General features: G+C 35.2%; 1 protein-coding gene across 1 annotated transcript; it reads left to right on the forward strand.

Annotated features, from left to right (window-relative positions):
- Positions 1-6,887: 6,887 nt before the first annotated feature.
- Positions 6,888-8,444, forward strand: LOC141613550 (uncharacterized). The gene has a single exon (XM_074432286.1). It carries the CDS (start codon positions 6,888-6,890, stop codon positions 8,442-8,444), a length of 1,557 nt encoding a protein of 518 aa, XP_074288387.1.
- Positions 8,445-18,745: the final 10,301 nt, after the last annotated feature.

The following is an 18,745-nucleotide window of genomic DNA, read 5'->3' on the forward strand; positions in this document are numbered from 1 at the left end:
TCCTAATTGTCCTAACGCCGTAAATGTTTTTCACAAGTTGATAATATTATGGTTGATTTTGAGGTAAATGGAGAGGATTGTAATAACAATGAGGTTAATGAGCATACTGATGATAAGGAGTGTAATATAGAGGCTGATAATGTCGATCAGATGATGGATGATCTTGAAAAAGATTTTGTTGATTGTCCGGAAATTTTTCAAATGTTGGTTGCTGATTCAAAAAAGCCGCTTTTTCCGGGCTGCTCTAAATTTACCCGTCTATCAACGGTGTTGAAGTTGTACACCTTAAAAGCTGGGAATGGGTGGAGCGATAAGAGTTTTAGTGCTTTATTGAGACTCTTGTCCGATATGTTGCCGAAAGGTAATGAGCTTCCCACTAACACTTATCGATGTAAGAAAGTGCTATGTCCCCTCGCTACGACTTACCAAAAGATCCATGCGTGCCCGAATGACTGCATTTTGTACCGTAAAGGCTACAACGACTTAGATGCGTGCCCACGATGCAAGAAGTCAAGGTATAAGCTTAACGAAGGTCGTAAAAAAGGGGGTCCGGCCAAGACCTTATGGTATTTATCAATAATACCATGGTTTAAGCGTTTGTTTGCAAATCCGAAGGATGCAGAGTATATGTTATGGCATGACAAAGGGAGGAAAAAAGATGGCAAGTTAAGACATGTCGCTGATGCTCCTCAGTGGAGGACAATCGATAGAGATTTCCTGGAATTTGGTAGTGAACCTAGAAATTTAAGATTAGGGCTTTGTACGGACGGAATTAATCCTTTCGGAACTCTAAGTACCCAACATAGTACTTTGCCAAAAAAAGCATAATAACACGAGGTAAAAAAAAAAAGAAAAAAAAATTAAAGTAAAAAAAAAAGTAACATTAGAAAAAAGAGAAAATAAGTAAATGACAATGGTTTTATATGACATGTAAGATTTGATCTTGGCCACTCATCTCTAATATAATCTAGTGGCTAAGATTCCCCAACTCACAACTCAACATAAGAACCAAAATCACCAAATCCAATATATATATATATATATATACATATACATATACATATATATATATATATACATATACATATACATATATATATATATATATATATACATATACATATATATATATATATATATATATATATATATATATATACGTAATTTATTTTCGCAGTACGTTTTTTACTCATTTCAGTACATTTTGTACCGAACTTTCCATTTGTCTACCCCTATCTAAAAAACATCAAACCTAATTCTCTCTCTCTCTCCTCTCTATTGTTAACTCTTCAACCCCTCCAAAATACCCTAATTTGTTCAATTATGAATGATAATTTAAGTATAAAGCATGTATTTAATCCATTATTATTAATTAAATTGATTATTTGTTACTATAATTTTGAATCTTTTTTAATTAGGGTTTATGTTTAATATAATTAAGTGTTATGGTGAGGATGGTAGGATGTTAATTTACAGAAATATTGCCGGTGAAATGGTTGTTTGCCGCCGGCGAGAAGGACGGCAGAGGGGTCGCCGGCGGCCGTTCGACGGGGACAGGGATGTGACGGAGAGAGACGGCGTGTTGCGCTGGGTTGTCCGTGGGAGGCAGGAGTGGGTCGGCGCAGTGAGGATGTGGGTGGCCGGCGATTTTGGGTGGGTTGCCTGCGCCGGTGGTGGTGGTGGTGTTGTGGTTAATGTGTAGTAGTAGACTAGTAGTATAGTGTCGTACGTTTGTTTGTGTTTGTGTTGGAACTCCTTTTTTTTTTTGTGGATGTAGTACAAGGGAGTAGAATACAGTAGAGATATGAGAGAGAAAGTGGTAGGGAATGAGAAGGGTATAATTGTCAATATTGTACAACGATGAGTAAAATGTGTACTGCGAAAATCAACACTATATATATATATATATATATATATATATATATATATATATATATATATATATATATATATATATATATATATATAATTAGGATCACATGAGTCCACCCTATCTTTTTGAGTCCGTGAGTCCATGATATAATATCACGATTTACTGATATCACACGTTATACTAAACAATATCACAATTTGGAAAAAAATTTTGAAAAAAAAAAATTGGAAAAAAAAATCGTGATATTGTTTTGTAATACAATATCACACGTTATGCTAAACAATATCACACGTTATACTAAACAATATCACAGCTTTCACGAAAAAAAATTAAAAAAAAAAAATTTTGAAAAAAAAAAATTTCGTGATATTGTTTTGTAATACAATATCACAAGTTATGCTAAACAATATCACACGTTATACTAAACAATATCACAGCTTACACGAAAAAAAAAAAATTTAAAAAAAAATTCGAAAAAAAAAATTTGAAAAAAAAATTTTTTAAAAAAAAATTTCGAAAAAAAAATTTCGAAAAAAAAAATTTTCAACATGTGCTGTAGTGCTGTACTCTAATATCAGTATAAATGATTGGTAACTGTATTGAGCAACGTTTAGTACAAAAAAAAAATCACCACGAACAAGCATTTTTTTCATCTATGCGTAATGCAGATAACAAATGACACAACTGTATTAATCAATTATAGCAGATGCAGTGAAATATAACTATATAGGTCATCCACAGAGAACAAGTTAACCTTTCATATTTCAATACACTCACGAAAGTGATAACTTACCAATACGCTTGAAACAAGGTAATGGAGCAAAAACACATAGTGTTGTGATCAGAAGAACAATTAATCTCCCGTTCCACCACTGACTTCCAAACCAACCTTCCAGCACACCGGCATGATGCATTCCGCTGGAAGACGTGCCTGACAGCACATCACCTACAAAAAAGAACCATATAAGATACCATTCTTAGAATTTTGTTTGTACTTACAAATCAAGATGAATTCTTTAGACTTAACACAATTGTTTTAAGGTACCACACTTCCAAACTATGTTGTTCATGTTCTTCATTTGCCCTTAACAACCTATGTACGACACTCGACTCAACAAATCATGCAGTTCAGAGTTCAGACACATAATACTTCAATTTGACACATGACACTTGGACACTTGACCCTTCAATTAGGCAAAAAAATTCTATGTTCGATATTGTTTTTTTTTTTCAAAATTGAAAAAAAAATTCGTGATATTGTTTTGTAATACAATATCACAAGTTATGCTAAACAATATCACACATTATACTAAACAATATCAAAGCTTACACGAAAAAAAAATTGTTAAAAAAAATTTCGAAAAAAAAAAATTTCGTGATATTGTTTTGTATAGTGCGTGATATTGTTTTATGGACTCATGAACTCAAATATTTAGGTGGACTCACCGGATCCCACCTCTCTCTCTCTCTCTCTCTCTCTCTATATATATATATATATATATATATATATATATATATATATATATATATATATATATATATATATATATATATATATATATATATAGAGTTAAGATCAAGTAAGTCCACCCCCTAAGTGTGAGTCCATAAGTCCTCTTTAGGCCCTTTGGATGAGGGGGATGCACTAGTAGAAAAAACCCCTATTACGACGCACTTATCGTGGCGGTTCTAATAGAAACGACGCGAAAAGCCCAATAAATTGGTGGGAAGGAAATATTTTTGTATATAGGAGGTTTATAGTGGCGGTTTAAGTAAGAACCGCCGTGATAACATAAGCTTTTTATGGCGGTTCTAAATAGGAAACGCCACCATAGTTCAATAGTGGCGGTTCTATTAACAACCGACGTTAAAAATGACGCTAAAAGTTAATTCAAAGTTATAAATTTTTGGACTAAAAAACCGCCATAATATGTTTTTATGTCGGTTTCTAACTAAAACCGACGTTAATAGAAAAATTATAAAAACAAAAATTGAACCGCCAAAAAGGCCAAAAACCTTCAGCATACAAACACGTATTGCCTTCAACCGCGAAAACCCTTCAGCATATACTGTAAAGCTGCTGCTTCGTCTTCTTCATTTCAACCGCCAAAACCTCGCATCCCCTCATAATTTAACTCCGGCAATCGAAAACATGCTTCCTCACGCCGCCCTCTGACGTAGTATTGATTAAGTTCGTCAGAACTTGTTGTTTGGGCCGATTACATCGACTATTCTTTGACTCAATTCAATCATCAATTCCAATTTCAATTCCGATAACCCTAGTTTTCGAACTCCTCTCTATTCTACTAGTTGTTTCCGGCTACACCGCACAAGCTACAACACAAAGCCACCACCCTTTATCCGCAACAACATCGAAGGTACCGTTTGACCATATTTAATTGCAATTACAGTTTCTTCATTTAAATCTTTATCACTATCATCAAATTAATCGTTATTGTATTGTTGTGTTATTGAATTATGAATTATTGAATTATTGAACTATACACAGTAACATCTATATTATTATAAATTGAATACTTGTTTTAGGTTGTTAAAATATTGTGTTTAAAGTCAGGTATTTGCTGCCCCTTGTTCGTTTTGGTATGAGCCATTTTTGGGGCTTATTTTGTGTCGAGTTATAGTGTGTTGATAGAGGTTGTTAAAGGGTTCGAAGGGTATGAATCTAGGATGGGTTTCATTACGTTTTAGAGTTGGAATATAGGCCGGTAAGTAGCAGTGAATCCTCTGTTCTAGTCGGTTTCATTAATACAGAATACAGTACAGGTTTAGCGAAACGATATTTTCCGTCTCACATCCTCCTGCAATCCTGTTGTCGAAGCATTATATAGCTATTAGGGATCCCCTAACTCCAAACATTAGTTAATTAAATGTTAAGTTCAAGCAAAGCCTGTTCGCAGCAAGGTCTAGGAAAGGTATCTTGGTCGAGATGATTGAATTAGTCGTTTGGCCTTCCTTCTCACATTCTTTAGCTAAGGTCTGCATCCATAGTGTTGGATGAAAAGGGAAAGAGTAGAGTGAATGAGCAGAGTTAAGTAAGTTGCAGTTTTTGGAAGACATAAGATTGGTTTAGTTGTGTATCATAAAGTATTCCTCATCAGGAGAGTGAGTTGAAAGCGTGTCAATTACCGCGATAAACTTGCTTGTTTGTAGCACACTAGGTAGAGCAGTAAAGTAGAACTTCTGTGGATCAGCTAAGAAGCAAGCGTACTCTGAGTCGTTCACATCGGGTATCAAACGACGCATTAAACCGGCTTTTTGGGGCATACCCGCCATATGGGTACTTGTCCGAAATTCAGGGCAAAGATGACATCTTTGTCTTTGAGGCTAACTATATGAGTATAGTCAAGATGTTAGTGAGGTCCTCTGGAGTTTTTAGGTCCGGCCACCAGCTCGCATTGCTGAAGTCAGCGTGGCCGACTCTTACAGCCTCGTCGTACCATGATTGAAGCTCTCTGTCCTCGGCAACTAGACTAGGTTCTGTGTAGTAATGGGTCACGTAGTCTCGAACCCATTTAGTAATTGCGTCCCATATTAAGAGTCCATCTGCTGCATATAGGTAATCCTTGATCAATAGTCTTAATCCATGTGGCTGGGTGCTATCTGGTACCGCGATTCCTCTGAATTCAAACATGATAAACAATTTCATTAGCAAAAATGACCATGTAAGGGAAATAATAAAAGAAGTTACAATTAAGGGAATTTTGTAATAATTTTGGAAATGTGTGATATGTGTGTATTGGCAATTTGAATTTGCTTAATTTTTTTTTCCGATCTTGAATTTAAGCAAAAAAATAGTGAAGTGAGCTGAATAATTCAATGTACCTTGTATTTTTTTCCTACACTATTTCATCAGTATTGAAGTGCATAAAAAACTTAAAATAAGGAACTTTAAAAGGTAGTATATGATATTACTCATAGCAATCTCAATATTTTGCTTCTTCAGGTAGAAATTTGCTCTGGTTATGTAATTGAGTGAGTGGCTGAAAAAGTACAGGATAACATGCTTAGTTTGCGTTCAATAATATACACTCTCTGTCTCAATTAATATAAAGAAACTCCTACACTATTAAATAATTGTTACTAATTTCAGAATATATATGTTTGAATTAATTATAGCATGGATCGAAGTTGGATGTATGGAAATCGTGATTTTAAGTATCTTGAAAGGCTCCATGAATTTATTACTCAAGCGGTTGAACATCAAAGACAACAAGGGGATGATGAACAACTCATGTGCCCGTGTAGCGCATGTAAGAATCGAAAGAAGGTGAATTCTGGAAGTGAAATGCGAGAACATTTGATATTAAAGGGCTTTAAACCAAATTATACTGTGTGGATATGGCATGGAGAGAAAGAGAATGATATTCCTAATTGTCCTAACGCCGTAAATGTTGAGAAACAAGTTGATAATATTATGGTTGATTTTGAGGTAAATGGAGAGGATTGTAATAACAATGAGGTTAATGAGCATACTAATGATAAGGAGTGTAATATAGAGGCTGATAATGTCGATCAGATGATGGATGATCTTGAAAAAGATTTTGTTGATTGTCCGGAAAATTTTCAAATATTGGTTGCTGATTCAAAAAAGCCGCTTTTTCCGGGTTGCTCTAAATTTACCCGTCTATCAGCGGTGTTGAAGTTGTACAACTTAAAAGCTGGGAATGGGTGTAGCGATAAGAGTTTTAGTGCTTTATTGAGACTCTTGTCCGATATGTTGCCGAAAGGTAATGAGCTTCCCACTAACACTTATCGATGTAAGAAAGTGCTATGTCCCCTCGCTACGACTTACCAAAACATCCATGCGTGCCCGAATGACTGCATTTTGTACCGTAAAGGCTACAACGACTTAGATGCGTGACCACGATGCAAGAAGTCAAGGTATAAGCTTAACGAAGGTCGTAAAAAAGGGGGTCCGGCCAAGACCTTATGGTATTTATCAATAATACCATGGTTTAAGCGTTTGTTTGCAAATCCGAAGGATGCAGAGTATATGTTATGGCATGACAAAGGAAGGAAAAAAGATGGCAAGTTAAGACATGTCGCTGATGCTCCTCAGTGGAGGACAATTGATAGAGATTTCCCGGAATTTGGTAGTGAACCTAGAAATTTAAGATTAGGGCTTTGTACGGACGGAATTAATCCTTTCGGAACTCTAAGTACCCAACATAGTACTTGGCCAATAATGTTGATAATTTACAATGTCCCTCCTTGGCTTACTACAAAGAGCAAATACATTTTATTGACCATGTTAATATCAGGTCCTAAACAACCGGGTAATGACATTGACGTGTATCTAGAGCCACTGATAGAGGATTTGAAAATGTTGTGGAATGTTGGAGTGGAGGTGTTTGATGCAGCTAACGGTTCAAAATTTCAAATGCGTGCTATATTGTACTACACTATCAATGACTTTCCTGCGTATGGTAACCTCTCGGGTTATAGGCTGAAAACCGATAAGGGGTGTCCTGTATGTGGTGATGACACCGAGTCTGAATGGTTGGAGCACTCTGGGAAACATGTGTACATGTGTCATCGTCGAGGGCTTGACCCGGGCCATGCATATCGTAAGAGGAAGAAGGCATTCTATGGTAAAACTGAACACCGGTCAGCCCCTTTAGTTCTAAGTGGAAAAGAGTATCACGCACGGGTTAAAAACATCATTACAGAGTTTGGAAAACCGTACAAACCTCCACCAAACGGTGTATATCACACAAAGAAGTCCATATTTTGGGACCTACCTTATTGGGAGCATTTGTCGGTTAGGCATTGTATTGACGTCATGCATGTAGAAAAGAACGTGTTTGATAGTATTATTGGCACTTTGTTGAATATGCCTAATAAAACTAAAGATGGTGTCAAAGCGGGACATGACATGGTTGCTAGGGATCGTTCCGAGGTAAATCCAATTCAGAAGGGGAAGCGTACCTACTTACCCCCAATTTGCACGACTTTGTCCAGAAATGAGAAGAAGGTGCTCTGTGAATCTTTAAAGGGAGTGAAGGTGCCACATGGATATTCCTCCAACATAAGTAGCCTTGTTTCAATGAAGGATTTGAAGTTAGTGGGATTGAAATCTCATGATTGCCATGTTTTGTTAACCCAGCTATTACCTATAGCTATTCGATCTATTTTGCCTAAGCATGTCAGACAAGTCATCACAAAGCTTTGTAAATTCTTTAGTGCAATAAACGCGAAAGACATTGATCCAGATTCTTTGGATGATTTACAAGCCGATGTTGTTGTGACACTTTGTGAGCTTGAAATGTACTTTCCAATTAGTTTCTTTGACATTATGGTTCACTTAATTGTTCACCTGGTGCGAGAGATAAAACTTTGTGGACCGGTATTTCAGAGAAGCATGTGGTCGATGGAGCGCGAGATGGGAACCTATAAGAGACGAATGAAGAATCGATATCGTCCTGAAGGCAGTATTATTGAAGCAACGGTTGCTTCTAAGACACTTGGATTTTGCCAAGATTATTTGAATAATATGCAACCTCTTGGACTTCCTACATCTCGACATGAAGGAAGACTTCAAGACCGTTGATGGTGCTTTACTTGACAAGGCTCATCTGTATGTTTTGCAACACATGACGGAGGTTCATCCATATTTAAGTGATCACTTTGCCATATTGAAAAAAAAATCCAAATAAACGTGAAGCTTGGTTAATAAGTGAACACAATCGATGTTTTGCACGGTGGTTTAAAGAAAAGGTAATGACGGATTTATCAAACAAAACACATGAGATAAGTGACAATTTGAGATGGTTAGCAAATGGACCAAAGACTAACATCTTATCTTATGAAGGATACGATATCAATGGGTTCTGCTTTTACACAAGTCGTCAAGATCAGAAAAGTACAATGCAAAACAGCGGAGTTACAATTGTTGCATCATCTGTAAGATATGTTGGAAGGGGTAAGCAACCAGTGGATATAACACAATCGTATTACGGGGTAATTTTTGATATCTGGGAGCTTGATTATGTGGATTTTCATGTACCCTTATTTCGATGTGAATGGGTTGACTGTAAGAAAGGCATAAACGTTGACGATATGGGATTTATTTTGGTTGATTTCAATGTCATTGGACATATTGAGGATCCTTTTATACTTGCATCTCAAGCGAAACAAGTTTTCTATATTAAAGATCCTTTGGAAGATAAGCGTTCAGTTGTCCGTTATGGTAAAAGGCGCATTCTCGGAGTGGATGGTGTTGTTGATGAAGAAGAGTACGATCAACTTGATGAACCTTCTCCTATTTCTACAAACTGTCAAAATGAGCAAGTAATACGTGATGAAACTTATCTGCGTGAAGATCATGACGAGGGAATATGGTTTGATAACCCGAAATAGTTTGATAATGCAGATTGCCCTTTGAACCTTGGCAAGGTCACCACCAGGTACCACGCTTGGGTGCTGGTAGTTGATACCATACTTGAACCAGTTGGGCACCAGTCACCAGTTGGGCGCACCCAGTGATGAAAAGTTCTCTGTAAATTTTTTGATGTTTTTAGCCATTTCAGACTCGATTTAAATAAAAGTAGGTGGTATATTGGATGTTTCTTACTTGGCATTTGTTCAGCCTATTTAGTTTTAGGCTTGTTCAAACACTTCTATGATAGTCACTCTTGCTGGGCATTTCAATTTTTTCTTATTTAGTCCCACATTGGTTTCAGTATTGATTACTATTGGCATCCTCTATACAGAGTATGTATCAGATTGTGTTACTTCTTGTGACCTGACTGAGTACTACAGTCCCTCCTGTATCAGATTCTGTTACTTCTTGTGAGGTTACAGTTATAGAGCTACCATAACACTATTGAGTACTACAGTCAGTATGGTATGCATGGTATGCAGGTGGGGTTTGCAGGTGGGACCTGACTGAGCTTCCCCTTAGCAAGCCAAAGCTCATTTCTTCTGAAAGAATGAAATAGTCAGGACTGTCCCAAAGTGCTGTCCCAAAGTGCTGCTCCAAAACAAATTGGATTTGCTGAATAATTCTGACTGTCCCAAAACAGACTGATCAGTAAATTGATCAGTAAATTCCTTCAGTATGAATGCAGCGTAATATCAGTAAATTGCTTCAGTATGAATGCAGCGTAATAACACTTCAATTTGCTAAACCAAAAAAAGAGTATGTATTATTTTCTTATATGTTCTAAATAATTCTTTATTTATTTCAGGTCCTGAACATGAGTGAAAATGAGATCAATGACTCTCGTCTAGTGCAAAATACGAGAGGTGTTACAACTGGGAAGAACTTAAAGGAAGAAAAAGAAAAAAATCCAGCAAAGTTGCAGATTGATTTTAATGAGTTTGGCCAGCCTACGGGAGAGTGCCACTCAAAATTTGTCACTGACATGGGACAACTAATTCGAAATATCAAGATCACATATAATGATTGGAGGAAGCTACCAACGGGCGAAAAAGAAACCATTTGGAAAGAAGTAAAGGTATGAAGAACGAATCAGATAACATGGATGTTTATTTATTCTTTTACTGAGTTTTTGTATGGAATAAATTATCATTTGTATATTGTTTTTATTTTTCATATGCAGTTGACGTGGAATATTAGAGATGATAGGAATAAAAAGGATGTTCTAAAGATTTTGTCAAAAGCATTTAGGGAATTCAGGTGTACATTAACACTCACTTACATTACCAAGACTATGAAACTTCCGGATGGAAAAGTAGCCGGCGATACTCCTGTTGGTAAATATGATCAAATCAAGGCAGATGATTGGGAAGAATTTAAAAGGCAACGCATGGATAAGAGTTTCTTGGTGAGTATGCTTCCTTATTATTGGTTATTCAGTTTGAGTATTAGTCTGACTATTTTGTGGTTATGGCATTTTACGGTTTATGCCAATCTAGTCTGATCTGCTCAGTTGGTCAGGTATCTGAATTGCGGCTATGTGTCATTGTTTTGATCTGATTCTTGTGGCCTCTGGCTAACATGGCTATTCAGTATAGACTTTTAATTTGTTTAGATATTATGTCGAGTAAAGGGTAAGACAAGGACTCTAGCCATGTTTATTTCCTACTTCTTTCTGTCTCTGATTAGCACTCTAGCCGTCAATCGTCACCTCTTGTGATCATAAGACAAACCATAGCCAATTTAGCCATCAATATTTCATCGCTCCATTAAAAAAACTTAAACTTTACCCGTTAAAACCCAAGAAAAAATAAATCCCACATACACAGCCTCAATGATATACTTACATACTGCTATGTAGAAAAAATAAAGACCAATCCTAGAAAACTAAGGATAAGATCACACTTTATGCTGATAATGTTTCTGAAGGGAAAAAAATTTACATGTCGAGGTTAAGATGGTTGAATGCTTTAAAGTTGCTGGTTAGCATTTTTTTCGTACTGGTTAGCATTTCTGAACAGATGTCGAGGATAAGATGGATCCTTAAGGTTGAATGCTGAACATTTCTGAAACAGATGTGTCGCCACTCAAACCCGAGTATCTGGAGTTTTAGGCAACACTGGTTAGCATTTTTTTCGTACTCCATGATTCTAAAAAGACCAGCAGCAAGCAATTAAGGAGTTAAAGGGTTAAAAATTTATTTCAGGTCCCCTGACCATCTCCATCCCAACCACTACATGTGAAATTTGTTTCACTAAATACCATGAATTACATTGTGGTTAATCTTTCAATATAACGTCAGCAACATTGTGGTTAATCTGTCAATATTTGGTGACCAAAATGTAGGAAAAAAGTGCAAAGGCTCGAGCCTCCCAGAGAAATAACAAGCATCCACATTATTTGGGTAGAGCCGGATATGCTGCTAAGAGAGAAAAATGGTATAAAGAAGAACTCTCGCAGGAACTTGCGCAAAAGAAATTGGACAAAGATGATGCAGACCCTAATCTTGTCAAACAAGCCAATTAGTTCAGTAACTGAACGCATCAATGATCGGGGCTATTTATGGATTAAAGCCCATACCCCATCATCTAATGCTCCTCTACCTAGAACAGAGAACGTGATTGAAGAATACGTAAGTAAACTTTTTTTTTATAAGGCACCACGTCATATAATGCTACTTTTAATTTTGTGTTTCATAGTCCCAATTAACTTTACAACTATATTATTTATTCTTAGAAACACTGGAAGGAAAAGGAGAAAACAGGCGAGTTTGTTCCTACAAGACTTGAGGATGCATTGGTCAAAGCATTAAGAAATCCGGAACACAATGGCAGAACAAGAGGAGTTGGCGGTTTTGTTGGTCTCCAGAAATATTTTGGCAGGCCACCACGAAGGACTACTAGAAAGACATATTCTGAAGACGAAGTTTTACTGCTTATTGAGAAGGCGCAGTCGGAAGCAAAAGATGATTTCAAAAGACAAACCATGGAGGAGGTAAATATGATGATGGAGAAGAAATGGACGGAAATGACGGCGAAAATGTCTAGTCTAGATGTTCATATTGGAGGTTCATTTAAGGATTCATCGCCGCATCAAAGAGATCTAAGTAGTTGTCATTCTACTCATCAAATTGACCCTTTTCTTGAATTAAAGGTAATATCAACACCATACAATCATATTTACTTACCAATTTTTTTTTCCTGTCATTATTATACCCTTCAAAAATGACCCTTGGATCATATGCTATACTTAAGTTGTATTATGTTGTTGGGTTATGTTGGATTATGCTGTAATTTTGGACTTGTGGGAGGACATTTCCCACTGACAGCCACTACTCATTTTTCATATTGCTTCTCCAATTTAGGTGTTTCGTAGAGCTGACAAACGGGTTATTGTTGTAATTATGTTGGCAAACCATTTTCTTTTTAATTTGACACTAGTTCGAATTAATCCGAGTTCGGATAGAGTTCGTTATCATATTGCTGTAATTATGCTGTAATTATGTTGTGGATCATGTTAATGCGTGTAGGAATCTGTTCGTTGTCGGCTAGCTCTACACGTGAACGAGGAATTGACCATTGTTGCTCATGGAATGGTTTTTCCACGGGTACAAGGTAAAATGGTACACAACAAACAATTAACCATGGAGAATGCCCATGTTTGCATCGACAATGTCATATGCGGTGATGTACCACTTCCATTGCCGTGGACCGGATTCACAATGGTCGGTGATGCAGCGGGTAGCTTTGCCCAATGGCCCAAATCCTTGATTTTATTAGAAGAAAACGAGGTAATTACACAAAAATCTTTAGAATTAGTGTAAATGTTTGCGCTTTCTGTTGACCATTATTTAGGTAGTATTACACCATTTTTGTTCCGTTGTGGTTGCGTAGTAATGGAGGCATCAGGCTATAAACTATAACTATAAACTGGTGATTATGCCTCTCATTTGTTTCCTTTTTTTTTTTTTTTTTTTTTTTTTTAAGGTCAATTCTAAGACTCGAAATCTCAAGAGAAAAGACAAATTCAAAAACACGGAGGAGTCCGCTAATAATGTTCGAAAGCAAGTAAGTATCATCATTTCGAATATTAATACTAATTAATCACTATATTGTGGATGAGCTCAATTTAACTTGTTTTTATTATGAATGCTAAGTCTCTTGAAAAGGCATCGGTAGAAGGTAATAATAAGGCGTCATGTGATGAAGAACAAGACGACGTTAGACCTCTAAGTGTGGAAGAGGTTGGGAAATTAGGTTTTTTGGTCGTTCTTTAGAAGAGAAGTTGTGTTCCTTGTCAAAAAATGCTACAATCGAGATGGTGATAGATGAGTCGGTTTATAATTACAAAGAAGTTAGCGCAAGGAGCTTTTTAACTATTGTCGAGATTAGGCAAATGTTAAGAAATCAAAGGCTAAATGTTGTGATGCTTCAAATTTGGGGAAGGTACATATTATTAGTAAAACATTGTATTATTTAGTCTGAGACTTTTTCTACTTATTCGTTTTATATTGTTCTTCGTTCATTCATTCTTCGTTTACTAATATAATCGTTGTATGTAGTTTTCTGTATCAATGTGCTACTCAAAGCGAAGCAACGAAAGTAGTCGGATACATGTGCCCGGTGAAACTTTCTGAATATATGCAAAACGGGCGACAATGTGAAGATTATATTGCACATGTCTGGAAGATTCAAGAGGAAAAGAATTATATCTTGGGCGCATTTTATGAGAGGTAATAATTTTATTTGTTTTAATTTATTTTTATATTTTATAGTAATATATGATTTATTAATAGTAACTCTAACTATGAACTTATATCTCTAGCAACCATTGGATGTTGATCGTTACTTGTTTGGGGCTAAATACTATTTATATTTTGGATTCGGACAAAAAAACAACAAAGAAATTGGACATAAAAGGAAGACTAAAAAACGCTTGGTTTTTACATTGCGCTCAAGGCGGAAGGCGTAATTTCGCTAGAAAGAATAATAAGCTCATCATTAAAGATGACATCGTGGTAAGTAAAATATAAACTCCTTTTATATTGTAACGACTAACTTTAAATTATATTACATTTTACATGCTATATAATTAATATGATTTTTTTTTCTTTAAATTTTAGTGTCCCCAACAGCCAAATAATTACGAGTGTGGTTATTATGCCATGAAGTGGATGTACAACATAACTTTTTTATTTACAAGGAGCAATGAAGAACAATTTGAGAAGTTATATATTATTTAAATTCTTGGTATGGTTTATTTATGTAGTTATAGCTTTATATTCTTACTAATTGACCTATTTGTCAACTATAGCTTATGGCGAATTCAACTATGTCAGATGCCGACATTTATGAGATCAAATAAGAGTGGGCTACCAATTGTTTACCGAATTTGTAGATTAGTTATTAACTAAGGCTTGTGTTATTCATACGGTTGAATGTATTTTTTGGTGATAGTTAGTGATGATGTTATTTTGTTGGATGTAATGGCACATGGATGTTATTAGTTTGTTGGACTTGTGGTGTTTGGAATATTACAAATGTGGTTAAATTTCTATTCACAGGTCTTCTTTGGTTCATATAGTATTTGGAATCATAATATTTATGGTGAGGCTCTGTCGAAATTTCCGTAGATTTTTTTTTTAAAAAAACATATAAATATAGTTATTACGACGGTTTCTTTAAAACCGACGCTAAAAGGTTATCAAACAAAAAAAATCAAAAAAAAATTCGCCTTTAATGGCGGTTCGTCAACAATCAACCGACGTTATAAATACCTATAATGGTGGTTTCTTAAGTACAACCGACGTTATACTAACCTATCGCGACGGTTCTGTAACTACAACCAACGTTATAGATAACATGTAGTGTCGGGTTTGAGGGTAAATTTATTTTGAAATACCTATGGCGGCGGTTTTGATGAATTACAATGGCGGTTCTTCTATAAAAACCGTCGTATTAGATAAGTTTATAATGGCGGTTTTGTATAACAGCCGCCACTATAAGATAGCTATAGTGGCGGTTTAACAACAGCCTACAACCGCCGTAAAGTTTATATGACGCCGCGATAAACGACGCACCCTCAATCTCTAAAAACCGCCGTAAAAGGTCATTTATAACTGCCACCGTAGGGGGTTTTTCTACTAGTGATGGATGGCTAAGATCAAAACAAAAAAAAAGGATTAATAGGCTAAATTAAACCCCCTCTCTCTACTCATCCTAATTAATCTCAACATCCTAATTAATCACTCATCTTAACATATATACTTTTCCACCCAACAACTTCTCTCTCATCTCACACAATTTCAATCTTTCTCTCCCTCTCTAAAACCCAAGTCTCTCAAAAACCCAAAAATCCCAAAAACTAAAACCCAAAACAATCAAAACTCAAAGACCCCTCTCTTCCTCACCGGCCACCACCACCGCCCACAATTTCGCACTGCCTGTCTACACGTTTTTTTTTCCCTTCCCAGATCTGGGTGTGTTCCTGTACGTTTTTTTTTTGTTTTTGGTGTTTGTGTGTTTTTTTCCTCCTTCATATCTCTCCTTTTTATTTTAGTCTAGATCTATTTTTTTCAGATTTTCTTTTTATTTGTTGATTTTTATAGTAAAGTTACACTTTGAAAATTAAACCTAGATCTATAGTAAAGTTACACTTATATTCATCTTTATTAAAGTTACACTTTTATCCATTAAAATTACACTTTTTTTTTTATTAAAGTTACACTTTTTTCTATTAAAGTTACATTTTTTCTGTTAAAGTTACATTTTTCTCTATTATTAAAATTACACTTTTATCTATTAAAATTACACTTTTTATTATTAAAGTTACACTTTTTCTGTTAAAGTTACATTTTTCTATATTATTAAAGTTACACTTTTCTCCATTAAAATTACACTTCTAGCTATTAAAATTACACTTATCTACATTAAAGTTACACTTATCTCTATTAAGGTTACCCTCTCAATGACTAAAGTTATACTCTCAATGGACTAAATTACACTCTCAAAGGACTAAAGTTACACTCTCAATGCATTAAAGTTGCACTTTTAATATGGACTAGAGATACACTCTCAATGGACTAAAATTACAATTTAATGGACTAAAATTACACTTTAATGAACTAAAGTTACACTTCTGGACTAAAATTACACTTTAATGGACTAAAATTACACTTAAATGGACTAAAGTTACACTTCTAAAAGACTAAAGTTACACTTATAAATCACTCAGTTTACAATTAGTTGTGTTAAAATTTGAAAATTTTAAAATAATATTTCTCAAAATTTGTCGTAAAATTTGAAAAATCCATCAAAACCGCTTTCTTTTTGTTAAAGTTACACTTTTTTTTGTTAAAATTACACTTTTAAAACAGTAAAAGTGTTCTCTCTCGAAAAAAAATTGTATAAACTTACAAATTTCAAAATAATATACGTCAAAACCGCTTCGTGGTTTAAAATTACACTTTTTTCTGTTAAAGTTACACTCTAAAAATACTTAAATGTCGTAAACTCGTTTCAAAATTACAAAAAAAAAAAATTACGTCAAAACCGCTTTTTTTTGTTAAAGTTACACTTTTTCCTGTTAAAATTACACTCGTAAAATTTGTATAACGTTTGAAACATAAGAAGACTTTTTTTTGTTAAGTGTATGATAATGAATTAGTGAATGTATAATTAAAGCTAGAGAGAGAAAGTGGGATTCATTAGTGTATAGGAAACTCATTAGTGTTAAGTATGCTTTTTTGTTTTCAATCTCAACTAGGGATGTCATTGGGGCGGGGCGGTGGTGGATATAGGCTCCCCCGTACCCGTACCCACCAAGAAAAATTCATACCCGTCCCCGCCCCACCACCCGTGGCGGGTACAAGTTTCCAAAACCATCTCCGCCCCAACGGTTGGAAATATAAAACCGTACCGCCCCGCTTATCCAATAACCCGCTAAACCATAATTTTATTCTATACATTTTGTCACAAATGTTGATTTAATCATTATTCATTTCCATTTTTTTGAATTTATCTTTATAAGTTTAGTTTTTCACCAAAGAAGTTAGTAAAAAACTTTATAAAACAACTATTATTTACATTATACGTTAATTTTACTAAATAAGATTTAAAAAATTGTCATAATCGCACTAATTTTTTTAGCAATTGACGGGTAGGCGGGTTTGAGGCCGGTAAGATGCAAAATCCATCCCCGCTCCATTACCCATGGCGGGTACAATTTTCATACCCGCACCCGCCCCACCACCCGCCAAAGCTTTACCCATCCCCGCCCCAACTGGGGCGGGTGCGGGGCGGTACCCACTTGTACCCACCCCGCTGACATCCCTAATCTCAACCATCCTTAGTGGGATATCTAAGGGATGTAGTGAGGACTTAGGGACTCAAATATATAGGTGGACTTATAAGAACTTGACTATATATATATATATATATATATATATATATATATATATATATATATATATATATATATATATATTATAAAAGTATTTTATTTTAATTGATTTTTGAAGTTTATTAATGTATTTTGGAAATATTTATATTTATCGCTTTCATTCTCTATTTTATTATTTATCGTTTTAATCTATTTTTGATTGGGTTAAAATGTCCGTGCACGATTTTACTATTTTAATTTAATTATTACTTTTCTTATATGAGTTCTCCAAGCGTTTTAATAATATCCAATCTGATTTGTGATCAGATAATTCATTGTGTGAGCTAATGGACCCAAAGCTCATTAGTTAATTCTCTTGTAAATAGAATTTAACCAAGCAAGCAACTAGGTCATTTTCTTGGTTTGTGCGTGACATTGTGCCGCACGCCTGTCTCCTCTCTTACTCTCTTTTGTTCTCTTTTCTCCCTTTGACTCCATTGTTTTACATCTTTTCTTCTTCCAAACTCATACACAAATTATATTTTTACAATCCTTGCTCTTATATCTACAACATATTATTCTCTAAATATTTTTATGGAGATTATTTGTATGGACCTTTAGACATATGTTTTGGGTCTCTCATTTTTATGGGTAAAGAATAATATCTTTTCATGGTATTTTCAAGGGTTCGTTTTGTGTCATTCCTTTGATGTTTTAAAAGAGGATCCGCATGCACGACTTCTTGCACATGGGTTCGTGCGTCCTTAAATGCAGTTTTGGGTAGTTGACATATGCGTTGGAGACAAGGATTTGATGGTCATGTCATTCATGGAGTTTTCATTTTTATTTCGCATCATTAATTGCTAAAAAGGTAACTAGGTGTTTTTCTTTAATTATGTTTATGCCAATTGATGTAATTTACATGATTAAATGATTGACTTGTGTAACTAGGACGTGTTTGATTGTTTATTATCATGTTTAATTGTGTTTGTGTGTTTCCGTATGCGTTTTATTGTTTAATTTGCATAACGTATCTTGCATATGCTCCGTTTGGGTGGTTGGGCGTGCGGCTAAGGTTCCCAATGGAAACC

This window comes from Silene latifolia, chromosome 11, assembly GCF_048544455.1.
Source record: "Silene latifolia isolate original U9 population chromosome 11, ASM4854445v1, whole genome shotgun sequence".
NCBI lineage: Eukaryota > Viridiplantae > Streptophyta > Magnoliopsida > Caryophyllales > Caryophyllaceae > Silene > Silene latifolia.